This window comes from Oreochromis aureus, linkage group 12, assembly GCF_013358895.1.
Source record: "Oreochromis aureus strain Israel breed Guangdong linkage group 12, ZZ_aureus, whole genome shotgun sequence".
Classification (NCBI taxonomy): domain Eukaryota; kingdom Metazoa; phylum Chordata; class Actinopteri; order Cichliformes; family Cichlidae; genus Oreochromis; species Oreochromis aureus.
Genome location: NC_052953.1, coordinates 28,587,030 through 28,609,883, shown reverse-complemented (window position 1 = coordinate 28,609,883; position 22,854 = coordinate 28,587,030). Strand labels below are relative to the sequence as shown.

The 22,854-nt window shown below is 40.4% G+C and overlaps 1 protein-coding gene across 4 annotated transcripts; it reads left to right on the top strand.

The window, feature by feature from the left end:
• Window positions 1-447: 447 nt before the first annotated feature.
• Window positions 448-18,099, top strand: LOC116318851 (glutathione hydrolase 5 proenzyme-like). Of its 4 annotated transcripts, none has more exons than XM_039620973.1 (13): window positions 448-891; window positions 1,803-1,835; window positions 2,127-2,254; window positions 2,334-2,429; window positions 4,725-4,902; window positions 4,991-5,151; window positions 5,387-5,533; window positions 5,804-5,934; window positions 6,881-7,071; window positions 7,957-8,048; window positions 15,460-15,566; window positions 15,726-15,836; window positions 15,924-18,099. In XM_039620973.1, the coding sequence occupies exons 1-13, from the start codon at window positions 752-754 to the stop codon at window positions 16,062-16,064; spliced, it is 1,656 nt and encodes a 551-aa protein (XP_039476907.1). In that variant the 5' UTR covers window positions 448-751; the 3' UTR covers window positions 16,065-18,099. The 4 variants fall into 4 exon arrangements, with proteins under 4 accessions (XP_039476907.1, XP_031593867.2, XP_039476909.1 ...); XM_039620975.1 differs by lacking the exon at window positions 1,803-1,835 and having other exon boundaries at window positions 456-560; window positions 832-891; XM_039620974.1 differs by having other exon boundaries at window positions 456-560; window positions 832-891; window positions 1,803-2,254.
• The last annotated feature ends 4,755 nt before the right edge of the window (window positions 18,100-22,854 follow it).

Genomic DNA, 22,854 nt, shown 5'->3' with positions numbered 1-22,854 from the left:
CTTTATACTTCGATATTTGCCCTGATTCCTGCACAGTTTTGCATTCATGACTGCTCTGTTCATAACATTCATGATCGTGGCCAGTGTAGGAGGGACCGTTCTGCATGATTGTATTGCAATTACCAGGCCTCTGGAGAACTTCAAGACATGTTGAGGAGCTAATTTAGCCATTAAAACCAGCTGCGTTGGATCAAGGACCCATCTAAACCTGCAGGACACCAGCCCTTGAGGTCTGGCGTACCCCCACCTCTACTAGATGATCCATAAGGATGCCTGATCATGCTATTCCTTCATTTGCAGCTATATTGGCTGTAAATAAAATAAACAAAAAAAAAAAAATCAATAAATAAATTAAAAAATATATATACTATTTTAACACAACACAGAAACACAGAAGACGTCCAGATATCCCAGTTTTCCAGTAGCACTTGAACGCAGCTTACCTTTGTGGATCCGTGGGGAGCTGACGGCGTGAAGAATCTCTGAAGTCCAAAAAACCAAAATGTAACGTGATCAGTTCCTGCCAGGGGAAATCGTGCCTTTTAGGGACGTAACGATCTGTAAGTGACCGGAAAGGAAGCCACAGATTTTAGATGTGTGTATGCACAGGGAACATTTTGAATGCGATGCTAGATTTGTGAAGCTGAAATTTAAAAATTAAGCGTTAGTATTTGTTCAGACATTGAGACACGCCTTTGTGAAATTGGCACGCTTGTGAATCTTTGTTTTGAATCTCAGAGAAGAAAGAGCCATGGCGAAGCTTAAGTACATGATACCGATCATCACATTGCTCTGCGTGCTTGTTATAATTTTGTGTGTTGTACTTTTGAGGCCCGAGTGCCTGAAAGCTGCAGTGGCCGCAGACTCTCTCAAATGTTCAGAGATTGGACGGTGAGTGTTTTATTTACGATTTCTTCTATTCAGTACTAACAAAGAATTCAGACGACGCAGTTTTGAGCCCCTTAACCCGCGTCTTTATCAGGGTACAAGTTTTTATTTTTCCTCCACATCACAATATAACTACTCATACTTAACAGATATTCTCCAGTAAAATGTACTGTACACATGCCCATATATTGTTTTATAAAGGAGAAAACTGAAAGTTTCCACAGTGTGACACAGACTTTTTTCCATGGATGTAAGGCACACCCTGCACGATTACAGCCAAAAACCAATCGCGGTCATTTCTAGTCAGATATTTGTCACGTTATTCATTGATTTGTTTTTTTATTTTTTTTTTTATTTTTTTAATAGCAAAAAAGTTTTTTTTCTCTCACTTGGATAAAAATACAAACTGCTTTTACGTCCATGCTGTGCTATTTCTGGTAATGTATAAAACTTTGCATCAAAATGATGTTGTTTGCCTCGTTTACCTACCGGCATCTCTTGGAAGAAAAATATAAATACTACCACTAATAACGATAAGAAACTGCACAAAACTTTAACACAGGGTTAAATCAACATGGCAGTGCTTTCACTTTTTTGCTAAATCTCTGCTAATTAAAACCTGACTGTTAAAGCGCATCTTACAGGAAAATCTTTCGTCTTCCACTCAATTCATTAAAACTGCATGATGGATGTCAGTAAAACTCGGCAGCTTTGAGATCCCTCTATATTTTTACTGTTGCGTTTTGCATAGAGCTCAGGTTTTGCCAATAATAAAAGAGAGAAAAATAACTTGAGATTTTTGTTTGTTTGTTTGAGCCTCAGTTGATGTGAGAGGGCTTTCTGGCAGTTAAACATTATGTTGCTTTGGTCCACAGACACACCTCTTTAACTTTTATTTCTTCTTCTGCTTTCAGAACAAGCACTTCGCCTTCTGCTTTGCCAGACAGGTAGATTTAGTTGTAAATGTCTTTAAAATAGTGTTACTCATCCAGGAACCTTCAAGCAGCACGGTGCAAGGAACGGCTGTGACTGGCGCATGGGGCACGTGGTCAGGCGCTGATTATGGATTATTTGCTCTGCTTTTCCTTTTGCAGGGCATGCTTTTTCAAAAAAAAATAAAATAAATAATTTCAATTTCAATTTCACACCAAAATCGTGATCGAGATTCGATTGATTTTACAGCCCTACACAGCAGCAATAACAGTGACACCCGAGGTGATAACCGTGAACTCTTTCAGGGACATTCTTCAGAAAGGCGGCTCTGCAGTAGATGCTGCCATTGCTGCGCTGCTGTGCACCTCCATCATTAACCCACAGAGTGCGGGCATCGGAGGCGGAGTCATATTCACTGTGATGGACAGCTCTGGTAACAAGATATCCTTTTTCTGATGCCGCACTTCAGCCCTCCTGTGGAATAAAGTAACAATATCCCATCTTTTTCAAAGGTAAAGTGAAAATTATCAACTCCAGAGAGACTGTCCCCACAACCACGAGCCCTGACCTGCCTCAGACATGTCCCAAGGACTATAGCTGGAAAGAAGGTGGGCTGCTTATCTGCCATAATGCCATAAGACCAGCATCTGTTTATTGTATGTAGATCTAATGAATCTGTGAGGTAAGAGAGGCACTTTGAGGATGCTACTGTGTTTCAGGCTGATGAAATAGGATCTTACCACAGTAACACTGCTTCCTTATTGTGTTGTCATTAGCACAGCAACATGCCTGTGTGCACTCAAGCAAGCATTTTCATATTTCAGCAGCAGTCTCTAAACAGTCCTGGCTCTTCGTCATTTTCATGTCATGATGCTCCAAATGTTTCCAGTTCGTCAAAGCACCAAGCCTCACCCAGCACCCAACTACATATGACTCATTCTTGCATGACAGAGCTTTAACCTGCTTTAACTTTGTGCTTTATTAACTCCTCCTGCTGTCACAAATCTATTCTGCTGTCATAAATTTCAGGTAATCCTGCTCCTGTGCGCTCACATTAGAACTTATGCTTAATTTGTGTTACTGCAGTTTTGTCTGTTTGTAAAAGTATTTACCCACTGAAAGTTCTCCCTTTTTTGGCACTTGATCTGGCTCTCGTCTCATCATGCATTCCACTCCAGTCAGCTATCTCCCTGTGAAGAGAAAAAACTCCTCCCTACTTACACCAGAATCTATGCCCTATCCATCGTGTCCAGTAATTTTCCACTACAGGCTTGTGTTATATGGGTGTTGCATTTTCTTTCAGCACTCTTCTTTATAGCATCCTACAGAACATGAATGTGTAATAAAAGATAAATGAACTATTCAAAAATAAAACATAAATGAGGTATTCCTAACAGTTCACACGTGGCTCTTCTCTGTGGCTGGCTGATGGACCAACAACAGATTAGCCCACAGACTGGTTGTATCACGTATTTTTCCACATTGCTTCCTTCAGAGACCATTTGATAACAGATGGTCTCTGAACGAAGATGGACAATTTGGAGTTAGCAATTGCCATTGCTTTACTCCTATCACCACAGGTCTGTACCTTTTATAAAGCACAGCTTGTGCCAGAAGATATGCAGTCACTTTTGTAGCATGGCGCCATTTGCCAGAGTGAGAGTGGAGATCATAAATAAGATCTTAGTCAGGTAAGCAGGATAAGGAACAACAGTTGAAGGAATACTTGGGAGAGTTTCCCCACTGACACTGACAAGGATTTTTGAGGGTACATGGGAGTTTGCCTAACCAATCTACATGTGTTTTGTGGACTTGGAGAAGGCACTCTGCTGCATCCTTTGGGTCTGTGGGAGGTGTTTCGGGAGTATGGAATGTCTGGCCAGTTACTACCAGCCATTCAGTCCCTGTACAACTGCAGTGGGAGTGTGGGCCACACTGCCTCCAATAAATTTGACTCATTTCTGGTGGGTATTGAACTCCACCAGGGCTAACTATTGTCAACGATTTTGTTCATAATTTTTATGGGCAGAATTTATAGATTGAGCCGAGTGTTGGAAGAAGTGGGGAATAAAAATTAGCACCTCCAATTAGGCCATGTTGTTCAGCCAGGTGGAGTGCCCACTTTTAGCCCTTCTTCATTGGTATCTACTCAGATTGGCTTGACGAAACTCAGTGTGGCACAACTCTACTCAATATGTTCTTCATTATGATCAAATACAACCTAATGTGCATGGGCCAACCATCCTGGGATGTCATTTGTATGTGACACAAACGCCAAAACACAGGAGGGCATCAAGGTGATAGTATACCTGCTGCACGGTCTGTGGCTTTTTTTGTCAGTGTTGTGGGTTTTTTGTTTGTTTTCAGTTTTGGTTTTCGTGACTCACTAAGTGATGCCACTGACTAGTCAATCGGTGTCTTGCAGTGTGACGACACGATGTCACATTTTTAGATCAACCCAGATTGCTCTGAACCCCAGCCTAGTAGGTACTAAAAAAAATACCTGGTACCACCTAATCGAAAACCCTAAAAGCTGTGCCAAGCCAACCCACATAGATACTAATGGAAAAAGGCAATTTGGGTCAGGGATGACCTGCTGCCACAAGTAGAGGAATATAAGTATCTCAGGGTTTATGAGGAAGGGGAAGCATGAGATTGACATTGAGACAGACAGATTGGTGCCATGTATGATATCTTTAAGCCAGGAAAAGTCTAAATATACTGAAATAAATAAATGTAAAGAGCAAAGGTTTGCCTCTGAAATAGATTAGAAATAAGTTGAATTTTAAATATATAGCGCCAAAGTCATCTTTGGGCAATAAATATTAAACTTATATACACCAAACACAAGCAAATGTAGGTGTTACTTTCCAGCACTGACTATCCATTATTCATCTGATCAGATAGCAGATGGATTGGGGTTCCTGGGGAAATTCGAGGTTATGAAGCAGCACACAGGCTTTATGGGAAGTTGCCGTGGGCTGAACTCTTTCAGCCGACCATCAAACTGGCCAGAGAAGGGTTTCCTATTCCTTATGTCCAAGGTCTATACATCCCACGCATTGCTAATACATCACTACGGTATGAAATACACCCACAGTGTGAGTTCAAAAATATGAGGAGCAAACAATGAATGTTTCAGTTTTATTTCACTGTCTTTGTCTTTTAGGGAGTTATATTTGGATAAAAATGGGAACATACTTAAGACTGGTGATATTGTGAAATTTGAGAAACTTGCTGACACTTTGGAGACGATCGCAAACGAGGGACCAGATGTGTTTTACAACGGAACAATAGCAAAGAATTTAATCAGTGACATACAGAAAGCAGGTATTATCAGACAGGATTCATCCTGCTCTCTTTTCTGACCATTTTCTATGTTTGGCAGGAACAATGATCTAATTACAAATTTAAAAAAATCTTTTTTTTTTTTTCTGTAAAAATGTATCATGATCCCTCACAGGTTACACTGTGATCTGTCTGGATCCATTCAAAGTCTTGATTATGAAATGCATTGTGTTCATTTTTGCTCAGCAGAATCTTTTGTTTCACTGTTTTTGCTCAGGAGCAAACCTCACACTGGAGGACTTGGCATCATGTAAAGCTAATGTGACTGATGCGTGGAATATTTCTTTAGGAGATTATAAGATGTACTTCCCTCCACCCCCTGCAGGAGGAGCCATCCTCAGCCTCATCCTCAACATCATGAAAGGTTCCTGTTAGACACTGATTGTAGAGCTGCTGCTCATCTACACTATAAAATTACAAAATGCTGTTTGTTGAATAATTTTATGTGTTTAGCTGAGCTGTTCAAATTAATGCATTTATTGATCGTTCCACTTAGCATGTAGCTTCTACTTCATGGAAGAAAAGAATGCTAACCAATCTTTGCATTTATGAAGCCCTGCGAATGCATTTTGTCTTTTGTTTTTGTTTTTAACAAAAGAAAACAACAAATAATAACAGCCTGTTATATTTTCAGGATATAAAATGAACTCAGAACCTAAGATGACCAATGAAAAGATATTATTTTATCACCGTTATATTGAAGCTTTAAAATTTGCCAATGGATTAAAGAAACATATCAGAGATCCAGAGTTCAACACAGAAGAAGTAAGTATCTCAAAATACCACAGAGAAGATTCATGTATTTGCACGTTTTTGTTGCACAGAACAAGAGTAAAAGTAGCAATACCACACCTCAAATAACTAACTATAGATATTATAAAATATTTAAAAATAAAGTCCGGGTCTCAAAAGTATTATTATTAACAAAATATCATTATTATTATCATTTGACTTTGACACATCTGCGATCGCCTTTGCCCCTGAATGCACTTTTCCTGATCCAGCAGGATCTTTTTCAGAGCGAGAGTTCAGAGCACAGCAGTGCCATTTTTACATCTTATTTGAAAGCAAAGGCCCTTCAGGCTCTCAGAGTTCAGTGAGTCTTGTGTATCATAGAGTCCACATTGTGCTGTGAGATTATCATGTATGCATCAGGTTTAGTTGAAGCCACCTAAAGTAGGGGAGACTACCTGTGTTTAAATTTCAGTGACATGGTTTGACTTGAATGACAGTTTGCTGTCGTGTTTTATAAGTTTATGTAGATCCTTTATTTTTGGTGATGTGAACAGACCAGGAGTTTGCGGTTTCTCTAAGTGTTGCACAATCAGACTTTGAAGTGAATTTTGTGGGACGTCCACTCCTGGAAAGATTGTAGTGTTGTGTTGATATACCTGAATGCTCCGGATGAGCAAACTGACAAATCTTTTCCTTTTATGGAGATGCTCACACTTGATGGTGACGATCTGTTAAATAAGTGCAGCACCTGGCTGCAGTAAAGGTGTACTTAGTCTTTTAAAGGTCTGAATAGAGTGCATTTTCACTTCAACATGATGACAAACATGACAAATGGTGTAACACTTGACACAAATAAATAACAAGAGTTTTTAAATGCGATGAACCCAAATCATGTTAATATTTGGCTCAAATGTGTTATGTTTTATCAGTCTCTCTGTGCCGTCTGTAATGTGTTTATTTGTTTGATGCTCTATAGTTCAAACAGATGACCGAGAAATTCACAGAGGATAGCTTTGCCAACCACATACGCAGCTTGATCACTAACAAGACTCATGAGCGCCAGTATCACAGCATCACTCCGTATCTGGAGAGCATGGGTACCGCACATGTGTCTGTGCTGGCTGAGGATGGATCCGCTGTGTCTGCCACCAGCACCATCAACCACATGTCAGTGTCTGGATGAATCTGTTTCACTGTTAGGAACCAGCTATCAAAAATGAGTCTTCCTTTGAAACTGAAAGACTAAAATGGTTTAAGAGATTATGGAGAAACACATTTTTACAAGATGTCTGGAAAGATTCTCAGTCATCCAGGTCATCGGAGTCTAAGGAGCTTGGAAAGAAAATGTCTCTATGGTTCATCCCAAAGACAGGACTCCTAGACACAAACTTAACAATGCAGTGTATGCTGTATAGTGTAACGAGGAATGCTCAGACCTCTACATTGGAGAGACCAAACAGCCACTTCATAAATGCATGGTTTTCAAAACGCTGCGTTTTTCCTTGAGGAAAACGCCGTCTCAGTGTGGATGGAAGGCCAAAATGGAGAGAAAATGATGCGGACGTAGCCTCAGACATCAACTGTCTGCCATCTATAATCCAGTTTTGAGATCCCTTCCCAGACGCCTTAACACCCACTCACATCCTGGGCCTTCTGACCTCAGGAAATCCCATGATAGGGTGGGGCTAGGTTTCAAAATGAGTTCACCCGAAACCTTGGCTGATTGTGACCGACACCCATTTTCACACCTTGGCTCGTGTGATTAGGTAGAGGATCATTAGGGGGTCCATCGCCCCCCTTGGGGAGACACTCCCATAGGGCTTAAATCTGGGACTCTCCACCATTTGACCTTAGAACTGAAGAAGCTTCTCAGATGAGAGGTGAAACGTCTTCAAGCAACTTAAAGAAGTCCAGACGCTTTTTTCTTTCCAAGCTCCTTAGACCACATTTTTACAAGATTTCTCCACTCCGCTGGGTCGTGGTGGTGTCTGTGCAATTAGGTCTAGATCTAGTTCATGTATTCATGTATTTCATGTATTTTTTTCTTTTTAGATTTGGCTCCAGAGTCTTTTCTCCAAGCACTGGAGTCATCCTCAACAACGAGGTGTATGACTTCTGTCATAAAATTGATAGCATCTCTCCTGGTAAGGGATCAGCAGGATGGATTTTACATTTAATATATATATGAAACACAAGTAATCAGAGCAGAGAAGTGTGCAGATGCTGGGTCATAGTAAGGATTCTTTCAAAGCTAAGAACACAACGAGGTCTGGAGACACATCTAGCAGGCTGCTCATGAAGTTTTTATTGCTGTGGAAAACATCCTTTACACTGATGTAGTTTCAGACATACAGACAACTATTCTCTTCTCAAACAACATTTTAAGACAGTTAGATAATGTAAGTAATAATACAAACACCGATCTGTTGAAGGATAAAAATAATCCCTTAATTTTGTAGTGAATGGAATTTTTGTGAATTGGATATTTGAAGATCTCTCATGGATGGTGTTGCTACTCAATAATATTCTAAACATATAAACACATTAGAATACCAGTATTATGAGCTTTCTCTCTTTTGGTAATTAAGCAAATTTGAACTCATCTGCATTAGAACTGTTGCTTCACTGCAAGAAGGTCCTGAGTTCAATTCCACCATCAGGCCGAGGTCTTTCTGTGTGGAGTTTGCAGGTTCTCCCTGTGTTTGCGTGGGTTCTCTCTGGGTACTCCAGCTTCCTCCCACAGTCCAAAGTCATGGAGTTAGTGGGGATGGGTTAATTGGAAACTCTAAATTGGCCATAGGTGTGAATGTGAGTGCGAGTGTGAATGGTTGTTTCTGTCTATGTGTTAGCCCTGCGACAGATTTGTCTAGGGTGTACCCTGCCACTCGCCCTAAGGCAGCTGGGATAGGCTCCATCTCCCCTGTGACCCTGAAAGGAAGAGAATGGATGGATGGATGAAGTCATCTGCTAAACTAAGCCTTCGAACATGGTCAATATCATATGTACCTGATAAACGTGAATGTTTATCTGCGTTAGTATGTTGGGGAGGAGTTCGCCCCCCCCCCCCCCAACACACACACGGACACAAAACTAATAAACCTTAATTATATTACCAATTGTTAGTACTTTTTACTGCCAAGATAGAGGTATGACATATGACATATCCATTTCAATATTATGACCAATCAGTAACTGAAAAATAAGACTGGTGAAAAACCAAAACTCATAGAATTAGACATGCTGCTTTCTTATATTTAAAAAAACCCAAACTACTACTAATACTGAATAATAGTTAAAAACAGAAGCTTTACTAAACTAACAAATCAATGCAGCTAACTGGGGGCCACTTGGGGAGACAATCTACACTGAGCAGTGCCCACTGCTACCAACTACTCACCAAATGTGTCTCACTGCAACCATCTTTTATGAAATGAGAGAAGAAAATGCCATCCCATAATTAATAGCAATAGACAAGCTGACCATTCATGAACATGATAAATAAAACTGATAAACTGGAACACATCATGTAAATGTTACTTCCTGCCATAGGCTGCTGAAATGTTTTGAATTTTTAGCAACAGACTGTTAAACATATAGTTAACTCTGAACATGGATGCATTTGGACATTCAAAGTTTTATTTCTTACAGACTGAGTAGAGAGAAATCTCTTGCTGTGTGCGCACTGCTGTGAAAAAAAAAGCCCAGTTCAGTTCATTTCTGCTCTCTTTCATGAAAACACCAGTTGTACTAAGGAACAGAAATATGTTGGGCGCGACTCTAAACATTCAGTGTCAGGATTGAATTAACAGTTTTAGGACAGAGGCAAAGTTTTGGCACTGCACCTCACAGCTTCAAGCTTTGACCATCCACCTGTTTCGATTAAACACTCATTCTGGTAACTTCACCCCCTCTTATTATAATGAAAAATAAATAAACACTCGAAGAAGCAACTATCACAACCTGTCAATAGAAAATTGTATGTTTTAGTCAGTATAAGCTTTTAATGATATAAGTTTGCTTGTGATAGAATGCTGCATGATGATCATTTCCTTGCTTAGAACTGGTTGTTCTTTTCATTGTTCAGGACTGATTGTTCCTTATAAAACATGTTCTGATATTTGTATCTGAGTCTTCTCACAGCGATAGGAAGAAGTCAAACAAGCAGTTCTGACCTCCCACACACACACACACACACGCACACGCACACACACACATATGCACACGCACACGCACACACACGCACACGCACACACACACACGCACACACACACACACACACACACACACACACGCACACACACACACACACACACACACGCACGCACACACACACACACACACACGCACACACACACACACACACACACACACACACACACACACACACACACACACACACACACACACACACACACACACACACGCACACACACACACACACACACACACACATACGCACATGCTCACGTCAAATGTATTCATTTTTCTTATGTATAAATAAAGACACGTGCAAGAACAGAGCGCGCATCACAGGGCCCCCACTCTGGTGTGAGCGTTCTGTGATCGCCCTTGTATACAAGTAAATGCTGCAGCGTCTGTGTGTGTTTCTCCTCTTAGACTCTTAGCTGAAGAAGTGTCTTTAGAATAAATCTCTTGACATTTATTTTGGTCCTTCGAAGCCGGGGCAGAAACATCAGAACTGTTATCTGTGACTCTGGTCCAGGATCCAGCACTGATTCCTGACGCCGTGGGAAGCCAGCACCGAAGTCTGTGCACAGCCCTCTTAGACGAGGCCGAAAGACCTGGGACGCTAAAATTCGGGTCCAGGCCGTGTTTTTAGTCTGGTCCACGGCGGTGGGATTCAGTCTGGCGATCCAAACCACCAGTGAAACGTCTGAGGGTGAGAGAAACACTATTTTGGTTAGGAATCGCCGTAATGAACCGAATAACAAACAAAATAGAAAAATAAAATAGGTTAGGATTCGCCAAAATGAACCGAATTAGATTTAGGTTTTAGAAGTAGCCGTAATTACTTCATAACAAATTGTAAAGGCGCGCAAATGTCTATGTGTGTATGTGTCTAGAAGTAAGTTGTTTTTACAGCACAATACGCTGCTGAACTACTTCTATTTTATTTTGTTGTTTGCTTGAGGCTCACGTACTGGTGACAGAGGAGAACGGTTGAGCTTCGTCTCATAAAACTGATACCGCTTGACCTTTAGGGTCAAGTCGAAGGCCGTATCAGTAAACCACTCTGAAGTCAAGCGTGTCAGTGAAGGCCCAGCAAAATCTTTAAAAATGGGGAATAAACAAGCAAAATTAACACCTGATGAGGGATGGTTAGAAAACAACAAACCGGAGCAGGAGTAATCCAAAAGAAAGGGAGAGGAATGGAGAGGACGACAGGCAAAAAAGAGTAAAAGCATTAACAAACAAAGAAGACAGTGACTCAGAACAGGATAGCAGCTCAGGTGAAGAGAATAGTTCAGATCAGGAAGAACATAATAATCCCTCACCAAGTGAAAAATTCAAGATCAAAGTAGAAGTTTAAAAAGGGCTGGAAACAGACCCGACTGAATACATATAGATACAAGAGGAATAAAGTAAAATAAACAAAAGGCTAAATTGATTTAGAACTTAACTGTAATGTATTCAAGTTGATGATAGCAAGGATAACAACCTGTAAACTGGTATTAACAATGACACATAGTTGGGATGAAGACCATGCCCTGAATGAACAGAATGATTCACACAAACACATATTAAATAAATTAGAGAAATGCATAAGGTATATTAAGGTTTTGTCATTGTTCAGCCAAGGAAAGTGTGTGAAAAGGTAAATGTCTCCAGCTTGGGAAAGGGTGAAACTGCAGATCACCACCCTTGGTGGATACAAATAAAATATAAATAAATATTGTAATATACTATTGGTGGTAATCCCCGAACCAAATGGTGGACACCAGAGGTGAAGGGAGCCACCAGGCTGAAGAAGGAGTCCTATCGGGCTTGGTTAGCCTGTGGGACTCCGGAGGCAGCCGACAGGTATCGACAGGCCAAGCGGAATGCAGCTCGGGCAGTGGCTGAAGCAAAAACTCGGGTGTGGGAGGAGTTCGGAGAGGCCATGGAAATAGACTTTTGGACTGCCTCGAAGAGATTCTGGCAAACCGTCAGGCGTCTCAGGAGGGGAAAGCGGTGCTCTACCTGCACTGTGTATAGTGCTGGCGGGCGCTGCTGGCGTCGACTGAGAAAATTGTCAGGCGGTGGAAGGAATACTTGAGGACCTCCTTAATCCCACTGACACGTCTTCCGATGAGGAAGCAGAGTCTGGGGATGAGGGAATGACCCGCCAATTTCCGGGGCGAGGTCACTGAGGCAGTTAAACAACTCCTTGGTGGCAGAGCCCTGGTGTTGATGAGGTCCGCCCGAGTTCCTGAAGGCTCTGGACGTTGTAGGGCTGTCCTGGTTGACACGCCTCTACAATGTTGCGTGGAGATCAGGGGCAGTACCCTGGATTGGCAGACCGGGTGGTGGTCCCCATCTTTAAGAAGGGAGACTGGAGGGTGTGTTCCAACTACAGGGGATCACACTCCTCAGCCTCCTGGGAAAGTCTATGCCAGGGTGCTGGAAAGGAGAGTTTGTCCGCTAGTCGAACCTCGGATACAGGAGGAACAATGCGGTTTTCGTCCTGGTCGCGGAACACTGGACCAGCTCTTTATCCTCTCAAGGATACTTGAGGATGCATGGGAGTTTGCCCAACCAGTCTACATGTGTTTTGTGGACTTGGAGAAGGCATTCGACCGTGTCCCTCGGGTGTCCTGTGGGAGGTGTTGCGGGAGTATGGGGTGTCTGGCCCATTGCTACGGGCCATTCGATCCCTATACAACTGTTGCAAGAGTTTGGTTCGCATTGCCGGCAATAAGTCGGACTCGTTCCCGGGTGGGTGATGGGCTCCGCCAGGGCTGCCCTTTGTCACCGGTTCTGTTCATAATTTTATGGACAGGATTTCTAGGCGCAGCCAAGTGGCGGAGGGCTTTCGCCCGGTGGCCTCAGAATCTCATCTCTGCTTTTTGCGGATGATGTGGTTCTGTTGGCTTCATCAGGTGAAGGCCTCCAGCTCACACTGGAATGGTTCGCAGCCGAGTGTGAAGCAGCGGGAATGAGGATCAGCACCTCCAAATCTGAGGCCATGGTTCTCAGCCGGAAAAGGGTGGAGTGCCCACTCCGGGTCAGGGATGAGTTCCTGCCCCAAGTGGAGGAGTTCAAGTATCTCGGGGTCTTGTTCGCGAGTGATGGGAGAAGGGAGCCGGAGATCGACAGACGGATTGGTGCTGCGGCTGCAGTGATGCGGACGCTGCACCGGTCCGTCGTGGTGAAGAGGGAGCTGAGTGTAAGCGCGAGCTCTCAATTTACCGATCGATCTCGTCCCTACCCTCACCTATGGCCACGAGCTGTGGTAGTGACCGAAAAAGAACGAGATCGCGGATACAAGCGGCAGAAATGAGCTTCCTCCGAAGGGTGGCTGGCCTCTCCCTTAGAGATAGGGTGAGAAGTTCGGCCATCCGGAGAGGGGCTCAGAGTAGAGCCGCTGCTCCTCCACATCGAAAGGAGCCAGTTGAGGTGGTTCGGGCATCTGACAAGGATGCCTCCTGGGCGCCTCCTGGGTGAGGTGTTCGGGCATGTCCCACCGGGAGGAGGCCCAGGGCAGACCCAGGACACGCTGGAGAGATTATATCTCTCGGCTGGCCTGGGAACGCATGTAGTATTCCCCGGATAAGCTGGAGGAGGTGGCTGGGGAGAGGGAGGTCTGGGCTTCTCTGCTTAGGCTGCTGCCCCCGCAACCCGGCCTCGGATAAAGCGGATGAAGATGGATGGATGGATGGATGGATGGATGGATGGATGGATATACTATTGCTGTTATATAAAGAGATAATAGCGTTAATAATGAAATAATATTAATATGAAGAGGCACCTCAGTCAGTTATGATGTGAGGTGGATAATTGCTAAAAGTAGTCTGCATTAAGCTTAAGGTTTGCTCAACTTCAGTACAATGACATATGAGATGAAGAAAATAATTAGTTTAGATATTTTCTTTAAGTGCACTGTTGGAATGTGAAGACTTTGTGTGATTAATGATGATGTGACAGAAAATGTACAACAAGATGTTACATACTGATATCTCACTTAAAGGTTATACTGACAACAGGAGGGAATGTCAATAGAAAATTGTATGTTTTAGTCAGTATAAGCTTTTAATGATATAAGTTTGCTTGTGATAGAATGCTGCATGATGATCATTTCCTTGCTTAGAACTGGTTGTTCTTTTCATTGTTCAGGACTGATTGTTCCTTATAAAACATGTTCTGATATTTGTATCTGAGTCTTCTCACAGCGATAGGAAGAAGTCAAACAAGCAGTTCTGACCTCCCACACACACACACACACACACACGCACACGCACACACACACATATGCACACGCACACACGCACGCGCACGCACACACACGCACACGCACACGCACACACACACGCACGCACGCACGCACACACACACACACACACGCACGCACGCACGCACGCACACACACACACACACACGCACGCACACACACACACACATACGCACGCACACACACACACACACACACACACGCACACACACACACACACACATACGCACACACACGCACACACACACACACACACACGCACGCACACACACACACACACACACACACACACACACATACGCACATGCTCACGTCAAATGTATTCATTTTTCTTATGTATAAATAAAGACACTTGCAAGAACAGAGCGCGCATCACAGGGCCCCCACTCTGGTGTGAGTGTTCTGTGATCGCCCTTGTATACAAGTAAATGCTGCAGCGTCTGTGTGTGTTTCTCCTCTTAGACTCTTAGCTGAAGAAGTGTCTTTAGAATAAATCTCTTGACACAACCACAACAAACATGATATGCTTTTTTATTTTATATAATATGTTCCTTCTCTTTTAAAATTCCAGCCTTTGTAATAACAGGTAAAGAACATCTTGTGGTTAAGTAAGGTTTTGGTTTTGTAGTCCATCCTCTGCACATTGTAGTTTTTTTTCACAGCAGACATACGGTGTCATATTGTCAAAGAGACTAATGTCAGCATCAGTGTGGTCGGATTCTCAGTGCACCACTACTCTTTTCCTAAGTCCTTGTGAATTCTCCTACACGCCTTTCTTCGACCTCTTTAATTGAAGTCAAATTTATTCAGTTTTAAGACATCTTCAAATTTTTGAAGACAGCCAGGCCTTCATCATTTGTTTATATGCATCGGCAGAAGCACTTCTAAATTTGTTTATAGAGTATAAAAAAATGCAGGAATGGAAACAATGATGGATCACTGATTTATGTGTGAAACATTTGTACACATGATTCAAGCACAAATTTGTGCGTCCACACTGTTTTCTGTTTTCTTCTGGGTTTTCTCATCATTCAAAGAGATTCATGGAGACATTATAGACTGTTGGGTTTTTTCATGCCACTCAAAGCCTTTGTTGTATTTCTCAGGGGAGCGGCCTCCCTCCAATATGGCTCCATCTGTGCTGAAGTCTAAGTCAAAGACGCTGGTGATTGGAGGGTGTGGTGGGAGCATGATCACACCGGGAGTGGCCTCGGTAAACTTACAAAGTGCCATTGAGATAAATTAATTCAGACTGATGCCCCACTTTGTTATAGCTTGCATAATAATCAAGGGCGTCTTCACCCTAATCCATCCTATAATCATCACTTTGTCATCTCAAAGATTGACATTTACTTTTCTATTTCTCTCCAAGGCGATCATGAACCACCTTTGGTTTGGAAAGAGCCTTAAGGAGGCAATTGATTCTCCAATTGTTTATGTTAACTCTAAAGGTGAAGTAAAGTTTGAATCCAAGACTAAAAAGGTAATAAATTCAGTAATTTTATATGATAAAATGATGAATTCTGCAGCTTTTGTTCCATCTGAGTCTTTTCTCCTCTTTGCCTTGTAGGATGTAGTTGATGCTCTTGAAGCTAAGGGACATCAAATATTAAAATTTTACAATGTCGTTAACTCTGTGGAGAAGGAGAGCGGTGGCTGTATCTCTGCATGGTCTGATGAAAGGAAAAAAGGCAAAGCTGCTGGTTACTGAGACCAACAGTCAGTGATGTTACATATACAGCACAGCTTTAAGGGTATAGACACTCCTGCAGCCAAGAAACCACAAAGTAAAACAGTTTTCTGACTCTGAGTAAAGATACAGCTCATCTGTGACTGCATCTGATCTCTTTTCACTATTCTGTTCAGATAAATTGTGCACATTCTGACTCTTTGCTGCCATTTCTCACAGGTTAATGATGAGCTCAATAAAGATCACTGTCCATGTTTATTTTTCCAGCTATGTATATATGTGACTTGATAGTACACTCATGTTTTACTTGTGTGTCTGAAATAGATTTTTATACTGAAAACATAATGTGGCCATTAGATTATTTAAATCCCAAATTTCATTAAAAGCAGTGCAAAGACAGTGTTGTAAAAACCAGGCAGTGTTATTACACCAGTGCATTGGCTGAACTTTCAGCCAAATTGTTATCTTAAACATTAATATCTGCAGCAAATTTCACAATCAAGATTCCTCATTTTAATCTTAGCAATGTTTTCAGAAAGTTGGGGCAAAACACAATGGAGTGCAGTATTATGTAAAGCTGAAAAACAAAAATACATATAGAATACATTCTTAAATAGCTTTCGTGTTAGAAATCTAAGTGCCTTAAACCACCAGCAGGAGGCGACTCTGACCGCCAAAATATTCATTTGTAAAAAGTCTATTAGAAAAACGGTTAGAGACTTCCTGCTCCATTCCACCAGTAAACACATTGTTTAATTTGTAAATTTTAGCCCTCATGACTCCCAGTAAGAGAGATAAAGTAGGGTACACCTTAGGCAGCCTTAAGTTATTTACCAGTTGATTTGTGGTCTTTTAAACAAACAGTTAAGCTCGATGTCAGACCAACCTTTTTAACATATCTGGGAGCCTCTCTTTCCTCCCTCTCAGTTTGCGTCTGTTTCACGCCTTGCGATTGCATAGTTTCAGTAACAGCATCCCGATGACCGATGATCCCGATCCTCACTGTCTCAAAGTTTGTCTCCCACCCATTTCTGAGGCAAAAGAGCGAGCCAAGAGAAAAGTGAATTCATAGTGGTAAACTTTGTTTTCTTTGAAAGCAAAAGACTGACCCTTTTTTTTCTTGATTGAGGAATAATGACCAAAAGTTTGCTTAAGAGAATGAGAACAGTTTATATCTGTTTGACACTTTATGACTTCCAGCTGGGCTAATCAAGGTTTCTTAAGCTTTACCCTTGTTACAACCTCGATGTTATTGTGCATCAAACTAAAACAAGTTAATGCCCTTGAGTGCAATTTTGAATATTTAACGATATCAATCTTGGTAATATATAAAGTCAAATTAATTGCACTAAACATTATAACTAAGAATTAACAAGATGTAACAGTCAAAATGCTCAGTTTCAGACTTGATAAATGAAACTTCACAGTGTCTACGTTCATCTTTTATATGTAGTATAAGTGAAACTCACAGTTATAGAGTCCAACATCACCGGTGCAGTTGTTGTTACAGGTGTGTCAGCATCAGCAAAGCGAGATCTCACAGACTGTTACAGCCAAACAGAAAGATCAGCTCTTTTTTTTTTGGTCTGAAAATGCTGAGCCAAATACTGATCCTTTTTGTTTTTATTAGTTATTAACTAAAATTAATTGGTTAAGTTTAATTCTAAATTGCCTATTGGTGTAAATGGTTGTCTGTCTCTCTGTGTTAGCTGTGCATCAGATTGGTGTGGTTCTTGTCCAGGATGTACCCTGCCTCTCTCCAAATAAAGATAAACAGAAGGATGGATATTAAGATTTTGTGCTCCATTAGTTTTTCCTGCTATTGTGTATAGATTTTTGTATTATGTATGTATATAATTGTCATAAATCAGTGTGTAATTCTGCTGTTGTGCTCAGCTTAAAAATTTGTAGGGCAAGCAAGTCAGGGAGCAACAGTTTCCTGACTGTACTTTATAGCTGCTTTGCGTGTTATAGTAAAAGGAAGTGATAACCTGGACTCCAGCTGGATATGTTTGTTTTGTAACTGTTGATGTTGTATAAAATACATTTTAAACATTTTTGTACATCTTCCTTGTTTTATTATGGGACTACATCCAAGCTGCCTTTTATGAAGTACAAGAGCCAAACGGGTTACTTTAAAGGTTCATAATAATTCTCTGCTCATGTCACAAACACGTACACAGTTTTGTTGTGCAGCCAGTGATGACTGGGAAGTTCTTCATGATCAAACACAGTGGTTTGAGCCAAAGTCTAAATATTTAAGGAGCTTTGTGGAGTAATTGCAGCGTTACTGGCAAGGCAGATGCTAACTGTAAAGTAGCCAGCTCATAACACTTGTGTTCACCTTAAGGATGGAATGACTACCAACGAGCTTTGGGACAAAAGAGTGAGGGCGGCTCCAGAGCCATGCAGTCAGAGCCTGGAGATTTTCACCAAAGAAGTAGGCTGGATGTGACCGAGCTCAGAAAGGAATAGCAGACCTCATCAGCTGAATGCTAAAGCTAGCAACCAGTTCAGAAATGCTCAGAGTAGGTTGTTGATATTCAAGATCTGTTAAATGTCAGGCAGCAAAACTGAGACACAGAACATCCAATGGAGCAACAGAGAAAAGCTGGGAAATGGGACATCAGCAATACAGGAAAACATCTATACAAATATCTAATACACGCTGGTTGTGAAAAAGAGTCGGCAGGAACCAAAAAGAAGAAATAACACAAACTCTGCGCAGCTTAGCCAACAATAATTAAACCCAAAAGAAGGAGGAGAAGAACCAATTGCTAAAGATGGACAAACTAAAGTAAAAAGCTGAAAAGCTCCTGACAGAAACTCTGGAAAAAAGGTTTCCTGAGGAAATTTCCATGATGGAGACTTGTAAAGATGGTAGCATAATATGATGCAAAATGCATTAAAACAGGTTATAGGTAGTCTTTGACTGCACAGATACATATCAGAGCACCTCCCTGATTTCACAGCTGTGGCAGGGAAAGACTTAACTAACTCCCTCATTGAAGGAACATCTCATCAAGTCCTGTAGAAGCTACAGCATGCTTAGATTTTTGTGATAGCTACAGAGAGATCTCTGTCAAGAACTGAAAGAATACAAGTTGCTCGTTAGCTTATTTTGTGCAACCGCGTCACCGAGCTGCACAAGCTACATGCTGCAAAACTGTGCTGAGGACAACCAGACACAGATCACCTCACAGGCAACAAAACACGTGTAAAGTGTAAAGCAGGCAGTGGAGATAAGTAAACACAGAATCGCAAAACCAGAATCTGAGTGGTTGTAGAAGCTGGACAATATGATTATCAAGAAGTATAGGAAACTAAGTGTATATTCATCATTTGAATCTAGCTGTTGCTGATTTAATTATCAGATTAAAGTGCATACTCATGCCAAAAAAGGAAGAAAATCAAGAGTTTAAGAATGCAAGAAATTAATTAGACTTCAAGGCTTCACTTCCTGTTCTGCCACTTTAGGTGACATGGCAGAGGCAGAGATAAAGATAGTGCTCTTCAGTCAAGGGAAGCAATTCTGTGGAAAAAATGCTGAACAACAAGAAGGAAAGTGTTTATCAAAAGGTAGCCTTCTATACCAGTTGTTGGCAGTCATGCATGCAGTTATGCATGCAAAGAGAAGGCAAAACACACTCCGATCTTAGACAAAAACCTCTCTAATTTTCATATCTGCACACGAGGAGCTTGGCAAGATTCACCTCTTATCAAAGGTATGACAGCAGTGCTGGACATATGCTGCTGTCAGGAAAGCTCTCTTACACGCTAAACTGTGTGGACATCGTAATGGAAACACTGAAAGTCAGATTTTGGTGAGCTATGCGATGGAAGGATTCATACCTGATGAGCCACCATTCACCGAAAAGGGAGCAGCAGGTTGCAGTGCAGACTTTGGATAATGTAGAGATCTGAGTTTTCTTGGTGGCAAAAGGCATCAGTTCAGTTCAGTTCAGTTCAGTTCATTTTTATTTCAAACATTTCAAACATGTGTCTTCGCAATCATTATAAAATATCATTTCATTATTTGTTTGAAAAGGAGTAGGCAGAAGTATTTACTTATTTGTCCCTACCCCCTCAAGTTTTACCTCTCATTCATTTAATTTTCTTTTAGTCTTAAATTAAACAATCAACATATGAAACAAAAGTTAAAAAAAAAAAGCAAAACAAAATAAAACGTAAATAAATCAAAAACAAGAAATAAGCAAGCCCCACCACAGTATAGTTTCTTTCATATGAAAAATACAGAATGAGTATATTTGCAGATACACAAGTTATGGAAAAACAAACAAACCAAAAAAAACAAACAAAAACCCAAAAGAACCACAACACCATTTCCAGCGACATTACCGTCCTGGGTTAACCCCGTTTTTCTTCATTCTTATAGTTATTTAAAATTAGGTTTTTATATTTTATTTTAAACTGATTTATGTTTTTACTTTCCTTTATTTCTTCTGTTAGACTGTTCCATAATTTAACTCCTGCAATTGAGATAGACATAGTTCTTAAAGTTGTTCTAGCACTTTGTATTTTTAAATTCCATTTCCTCTTAAGTTATACCCACCTTCTCTTTCTATGAACAATTTACAGATTTCTTTTGGAAGCAATTTATTTCTTACTTTATACATTATTTGCGCTGTTTTAAACTCCACCAAGTCTTGGAATTTAATAGCTTTCATTTTGACAAAGAGTGCATTTGTATGGTCCCTGTACCCCACATTATTTATTAATCTAATGGCCCTTTTCTGTATTATAGTTATTGTTTGTGTGTTACTTTTGTATGTGTTTCCCCAGACCTCTACACAGTAGCTCATATATGGCAGTAGTAAAGCACAGTATAAAATGTGCAGTGCTTTCTGATCCAACATATGCTTTGCTTTCCCCAGGACGGCAATGCCCGTGCCAATTTCCCCGAACATAAGTAATGTGTGGCTTCCAACAGAGCTTGTGGTCAATGATCACACCAAGAAATTTTATTTCATTTACTCTTTCTAAATATACATTGTCAACACATATTTCTATTTTGATGTTTTTCTTTTGGTTTCCAAAAACATAAATTTGGTTTTATCTAGATTCAATGATAATTTATTTATATCAAACCACTTCTTTAATATTGTTAATTCCTGTGTGATCATCTCCAAAACCTGTGGCAATTCCACACCTGAACACATTATATTTGTGTCATCCGCAAATATTACAAACTTTAAAATCTGCGATACTCTGCAGATATCATTTAAGTACATAATAAACATTTTTGGACCCAGTACTGAACCTTGGGGTACTCCACAAGCTATATCCATCAAATTAGATTTATATTCATTTATTTGTACATATTGTTGCCTATTCCTACATAGCTTTTAACCATTCCAAAACCACTCCCCTAAACCCGTACCTTTCCAGTTTTTTAATAGAATTTCATGATTAACAGTATCAAACGCCTTCTTTAGATCTAAGAAAACGCTAAGCGCAAACCTCTTATTATCCATACATTCCGTTATCTTTTCCATTAAATCTATCAATGCCAAAGCTGTTGATCTGTTGCTTCTGAACCCATACTGACTATCTGTCAGTAATTCATATTTTTCCACAAAACTGTCAAATCTTTTTATGAAAAGTTTTTCCAGTATCTTAGAGAACTGGGAGAGTATTGACACTGGTCTATAGTTTGTAAAATGATGCCTTTCACCGGTTTTGTAAATGGGAATAACTTTAGCAACTTTCATTTTTGTGGAAAACCCTTTTTGAAATGACAAGTTGAATATATATTTTAATGGTTTTACAATACCATCAATAACTGTCTTTACTGTTACCATATCAATATCATTCCAGTCTGTACTGGTTTTGTTCCTAAGTCCTCTAACTATGTCATAAATTTCTTTCTCTTCCACTGCTCTTAAAAACATTGAGCTTCTATTCCTTTCAATATTTTCACCAGTGTCCCTTTCTATTCCATCAACCTTTATTTCTTCTGCCAGTTTTGGCCCTATGTTTCTGAAGAATTTATTAAAGCCATTTACTATCTCTTCCATGTTATTAATACTTCTTGTCCCTTCTATAAAGTACCCAGGGTAATCATTATTCCTTGATTCATTCTTGATTATACTGTTTAATACATTCCATATATCTCTTGTGTTATCTTTATTGTGTTCTAACCTTTTAATGTAATACTCTCTTTTACAGGATCTCATTATATTAGTTAATTTATTTTTGTAAGTTTTATACTTCCTTTCAGTTTCTATTGTTCTCTTTTTATGAATTCTCGATATAGGGTATTCTTTTTTTTTTTTGCTGGCATTTTGTAGTCCTTTAGTCATCCATGGTCTTCCTGCATAGTTGTGTTTCCTGTTGATTTCAATTACTGGGCAGTTTTTATCAAGTAATGTGTTAAATGTTCTTAAAAATCCTTCATAAGCTTTATTAACTTCTGTTTGTTCATATACAATATTCCAATCTTGCTTTAAAAGTTCATTTCTAAGACAGTTTAATGTCTTCTCTGTTCTTATTCTTTTGTAAATAATTTTATGTCCATCGTTGTTCACTTTATATTGGCAATTATAAGATGCAAAGACTGGTAAATGGTCACTTATATCATTGATTAACAGCCCACTTTTTATATTTCCTTCTATTATATTTGTAAATATATTATCTAATAGAGTTGCACAATGAGATGTTATTCTGGTCGGTCTTGTTATCAGTGGAAATAAACCCATGCTGTACATGGAATCAATAAATTCTTCTGGTTACTCAAAGCCCCAGCTGCTTTGCAGAGTAGTATGAAAGCTAAAGATACTGTAATTACACA